The sequence below is a fragment of the Geospiza fortis genome, unplaced genomic scaffold, assembly GCF_000277835.1.
Source record: "Geospiza fortis unplaced genomic scaffold, GeoFor_1.0 scaffold55, whole genome shotgun sequence".
Lineage (NCBI taxonomy): Eukaryota > Metazoa > Chordata > Aves > Passeriformes > Thraupidae > Geospiza > Geospiza fortis.
Genome location: NW_005054308.1, coordinates 11,090,936 through 11,096,170, shown reverse-complemented (window position 1 = coordinate 11,096,170; position 5,235 = coordinate 11,090,936). Strand labels below are relative to the sequence as shown.

General features: G+C 58.1%; 1 protein-coding gene across 1 annotated transcript in view; it reads right to left on the bottom strand.

The window, feature by feature from the left end:
• PPARGC1B (PPARG coactivator 1 beta) overlaps window positions 1-5,235 on the bottom strand; it is a 49,174-nt gene that overhangs the window by 9,719 nt on the left and 34,220 nt on the right. The window contains exons 2-3 of the mRNA XM_031055229.1: window positions 2,917-3,090; window positions 406-615 (exon numbers count right to left, since the gene is read on the bottom strand). Coding sequence (XP_030911089.1) covers window positions 406-615; window positions 2,917-3,090 — 384 coding nt within the window. The remainder of the gene's footprint in view (window positions 1-405; window positions 616-2,916; window positions 3,091-5,235) is intronic.

Below are 5,235 nucleotides of genomic sequence, written 5' to 3'. Positions count from 1 at the left end.
TCAGCCCAGGGCAGAGCCAGGGGGAAAAGCCACCACTGCCCATGGGCACGGGGCTGGGATGAGCCAGGGAGAGCCCCGGGCAGCCCCACACCTGCAGGTGGGGTTAAAGGCAGGTGTGGGTGTGCCAAAGCAGCCCCCAGCCCCCTGGCACCCGCCCCCACCCCGCCCAGAGATAGGTTTGTATACACACAGCTGGTTCCAGTGAGGATGGTGATGGAGGTGACAGCAATGATGCAGAACATGTATACGTATACAATACAAGTATATGCTTTGGTATTGACGGTTAAAGAGAGTTTTAAGCCTAGAATGAAAAAATTCAGACCTTGGCTTCCTATCATACCCATGCAGCCGGCTTATCTGGGGCTCATCCAAATCCACCTTAAACAGTAGGAAGTGGGTTCTTACTAGAGACAGCTCATCACCCTCGGGGGCCGGGGGGCCCCCCGTGACCGGGGCGGTGGGTTTGGGGGAGGGGGCAGGTGAGGTGGTGGCAGGGCTGAGCGTGTCCCCCTCTTCCATAGTTCGGAAGGCAGCCAGGCCCATGTCATCTCCCTGAATATCATCCAGAGTCTCGGTCAGGGCTGCCAGCAGCGCTTCGTTCTCGCTGTCTATTATCTGAAAGGAGCAGGCAGAGAAGAAAGGAGGGGTTAGGCTGGGCAGAGGGTCCCCAGGATGCTGGAGAGGGGACGGGGACCAGCAGAGGCACACCAGCTCCCACACTGCCCAGTGACCCCACTGTGAGACCTGCAAAAGGAGTGTCAGTCTGTCCGTCTGCACCCCAGCAGGAAAAGAATGAACCAGAGCATCTTCTCTCCCCACAGTCCCTCCACCCCACCATGAGGCAAACAGCAGCAGATGAAGGATCTGTCAGGAAAAAGCTCCTGGCCCAAATCCTCCTGACTCTGCAAGTGCAAGAGCTGTGAGCTCAGCCAGGGCTGCCCAGTGGACAAGAGGGCACAGCCTCCCTGGAGGGCACAGGGGAAGCTCTGCCCGGGCTGCACCACTGGCCTGATGCCACAGCTTGTGACAAGAACCACTCTGAGTTTCGTGTTCACTGAGAGCCCCCAAACACAGGCACCTCCAGCTGCTCAGGGGTCTCAGCTCTCCCACACTGGTGCACCCAGGGCTCTGAGAGATCCTGTCCAGAGCGCAGCCCCAGCCACTGCCCACTCTCCCATCAGCACCTCCAGATCATGCTGTTCACCCAAAAACAGGGTCAGGGGAGCTGTCGTGCAAGGCCCATCTCACCCTGGGCCAGGGGCTGCTCCTGCCTCCTCCCTGCCCACTGCTCCAGCTTGGCTTGGGTCCCTCCTTTCACCTGGGCTTTGGCTTTGCTGATGCACCTCCAGCCTTCCCAGTGCCCTCCCAGTCCCACTCAGCCCCACGAGCTCCCTTCCAGTCTGGCAGTACAATGCTGAAGCCCAGAAGAGGATGCAGAAGCTGAGGAATGGCTGGAGTGAGCCAGCAGCTCCTTCTTTTTGGTCCTCCTCCATCACAATCTGAATGTAAACCATGTCCAAGGAGAGGCAGGCTAACATCAGTGACAAAATTAGCACAGGGGTAAAGCCAGGCTCACAGGCAGGACTGCTGCCTGCACACAGCCTCCTGTGTTTCTCTCCCCTTGTTTGAAAATTAAACATCTTTTGTTCCATGCCCTAACCTTGCTTGCAGTTACTAGAGCAGGCTCCAGGGAAAGGCAGCAGGATGCTCCATTTTTGGCTCAGTTTCTTTTCCTCCTGTTATTGGCACGAGATTGCTGTGCATACAAGTTCAGTGGGATACATTTCATCATACTCCACTGCTCCTCATCGGCCTGGCTTTTGCATTTCTTTTCTGTTTATCTTTTCCCCAGGAAGTTCACGGAAAATATGCATCTCGTGATGAAGGTCCCTCAGCTGGATTGGACCATTTTCAAGCACAGCATCAGCCCACCATAAAAGCCAGAGGGTTGTTATTTTATGGGCAGGTTAGAAAATATTGAGGCTTTTTTTTTCATCTCCTTGTTTAAATAGAAATTTTCCTCCTCCCAAAATGTAACCCAGGGTTGGTGATTAGCTGGTACCAGGGGGTCACAACCTCCTTGTGCAAAGGGGTAAAGGCCTGGGTGCTGCTCAGGAGGGCAGAGACCCCAGCCCCAAGGACAGGCACATGCAGGGCATGGCACAAGCTTGGGCAGGGCGAGGGGGCTGCCCAGCCTGCTCTGTGCCCAATCCCCTCTGCATCTCCCTGCTCCCAACCTGGCTGTGCTGTGCCCAGAGCCCTGCCCGGTCCTCACAGCTCCAGGAGATGGGAGACAGGAGCAGAGGGACATGGAGCAGTCCTGCCTGTGCCCAGGAGCATCCCCTGCCCCAGGAGCATCCCCTGCACCAGCTCTGCACCGTGCTGGCACAGCCACTGATCCACGCCAGCCCAGAGCCAAGGAGAGGAACACAGAGACCCCAGGGACAGAGGGGCTGCCAGAGCTGGGAAAACAGAGCAAGGGGCTGGTTCCTGTGAAGGAACAGGGTGAAGGGGCTGGTTCCTGTGAAGGAACAGGGTGAAGGAGCTGCTTCCAGCTCCTGGGAAGGGAACTTTCCAGTGCTGAGACCCCCGCACTGCCGCCCTGGCATTCCAGGAATGGAACAGGACACGCTGCACCCCGGCTGCAATTCCAGTGAATAATCCAGCACAGGAGGGCTGCCTCAGCAGCCGCCTCCTCCTCCTCCTCATTAGCCCTACTCCGCTTGCCCCATTTAGAGCTGGTGCACAAATTAATGGAGCACTAATCAGCTGGGGAGGAGATATTAATAGTCCTGTGTGTTCCCTGCTCCCAGCCTCCCTCTCCCCGTGCCTCCATCCTGGGGCACCTGGAGAGCTCTGTGCTCCCTCCTCCCAGCCTCCCTGTCCCCCTGCCTGCACCCAGGGGGGATGGGGTACCTGGAAGAGCTCGGAGTCGTCGGTGCTGTACTGGCTGGAGTCGGTCTCTGAGTGCTCCCCAGCCCAGTGCAGCTCGCTGAAGCAGCCAGCAGAGTCCAGGTCGCCGGCGTCCAGCTGGGACAGATCGATCTCGGGGAAGTCAGAGTAGAGGTGCTCCTCTCCAGACACCTCATACTGCACACAGGAGAGGAGAGAATGCCTGAGACCAGGGGAGCACGCACTGAGGACAGCAGCATCCCCCCCTGCCACCCAGTGAGCCACCCCCAGTGCTCCCAGCCCTGCTCCAGCCTCTCTTCCCACACAGCTCCAGGCACTGGCAGGGTGTGCTGGGCACCTTTTCACCCACTCGGCCTGGCACTGGCCACTGGAGCAGCCCCACAGCTCCACCACACCCCGCTGGTGTCCCAGCTGTGCCACAGCTGGGAACAGCAGGAGCTGCTTGGGAAGAGCCTCGTCCCTCCCAGTGAGCAGATGGTCAGGGCACAGCACAGCCACAGCACAGCCATCACCGGGGCAATTCCTGCCTTTGGCGCCCTAAAAGTGACATCCAGTGGTGGCCTGGGCATCAGCACAGGACACCTGGCACAGCAGCACACAGGGCCAGACTCACACCTGCTGCTCACCCCGTCCCACCAATGGCCCTGGAGCACTCAGGACAGCCCTCAGGGAAGCTGCAGGTCCCAAAGCACCACCAAGGCCACCCAGGGCTGCTCCCTGCTCCCTGCAGGGTGAGCACAGCGTGGAAATGAATGGATGTCTGAGAGCACTCGGGGTGATGTGAGCTAAAAATCTCCATTTAACCACAGAAAGGAGCTGGCACCTGCCCCACTTGGGTTCCAGCCACGAAACCCCAGAGCTGCACCCAGTGCCCGAGGGAGCCGGGGCTGGCACCAGCACCCACTGCCTGCCCTGGCATCTGCACCGTGCCTGGTTCTGCCTCAGTGTCAGGCTAAAACACAGGGAAAGGTCTGGTGAGACTCCTCCCAGCACTGCCTGCCCAAGGGGAGGCTTCTGGCAGTGAGGGAAGCAAGTTTATTTACAGAGCAAACGGATTTTGGAGCAGGCAAACATCTGAGCACGTGAGAGAGGCTGTGGGGGAGCGCGGGGGCCCCTCCTCCTGAAGCACCCTGGAAGGGTCTCCTCCATCACTCAGTGGGAAGGAAAAGGGATTTCAAACCCAGCTGCAGGAATGGGAAAGACAGCTTTTCTCTCTTTCTCTTCTCATTTTTTTGTTTTTCAAATTGGGATAATCTGGGATTACTGGCTGTGTTCCCCCAGGCTGAGGAGCCTGTCTGCCACGCTCCCCACCACATTCAGGACGCTCCAAAGGACACTCCCGTGCACACACTCACTCCCTTTCTGCATTTCTCACCTGCTTCCCACCCTGCCCCATCCCAGGGGAGGTGGAAAACAGGGAGAGCACCTGGGAGGGCACAGCAAGGACAGGGAGAGTGGTTTTACGGCCTGAAGGTGAAGCAGTGCCATGGCCCAGCCATGGCCAGGGGCTGCAGTGGATGCAGGGAGCTGCTGGTGCTGCCCCACACAAAGCTCTGGGAGCTGCCCCTGCTCTGGGGGATGCTCTCCCAGCACCCTCCCTTCACCTTTTTGCTGCAGGGATGTGTATCAGGTACATACCACAGGTGTGCTGCCACAAAGAGTATCGGGCACCCCTGAGGGCTCTGGGAGCTGAGACTCCTCACTGGGCCCCCAGGGATTGGGATTTCCTAACCTGCCCTGCAAAAACCTCTGTTCCCAGGTGTCAGAGCACATGCAGCAGGTCAGGAGTCCCCACTGCCAGCCCTGGGGGACACAGATGCTGCCTTCCCCCTTGTTCTGTCCCCCTGCCCAGACTGCTCTGGGATCAGATGTCCTTTGGCCTTTCAGATGTGTCCCTTACCTGCTGCGGCTTGTCCCTGCCTTCCTGTCCCTGCTCTAGCACCTGCTCCAGAAAAAGTCTTGTGACAACTTTGTCTCCCCCTTCTCCCCAAATCTTCCCATGGGAACACAGGCACAGGTTTTTATTTTTAGCCAAGCCATACATACACAGCTATACGTGTGCCTGTGTGTGCGTGTGTGCACGCAATTAAAAATAGCAGAGCAGCCAAATTCTCCTGCTCCTTTTGATATGCCACAAGGGAAAAGATCCTGGTGCTGAGATCACAAGGAGCAGCTGACACCAGTGCTCGGGATGTCTTTTGATCAACTCCACAGATGTGACATGTCCCCATTGGCAACAGGGCTGGGTAAAAATAAACCCCTGCAATGCAAGGCTGCTGAGCTGCCCTCTCTGGGCACGGGGGACAGGACTGCCACTGTCAC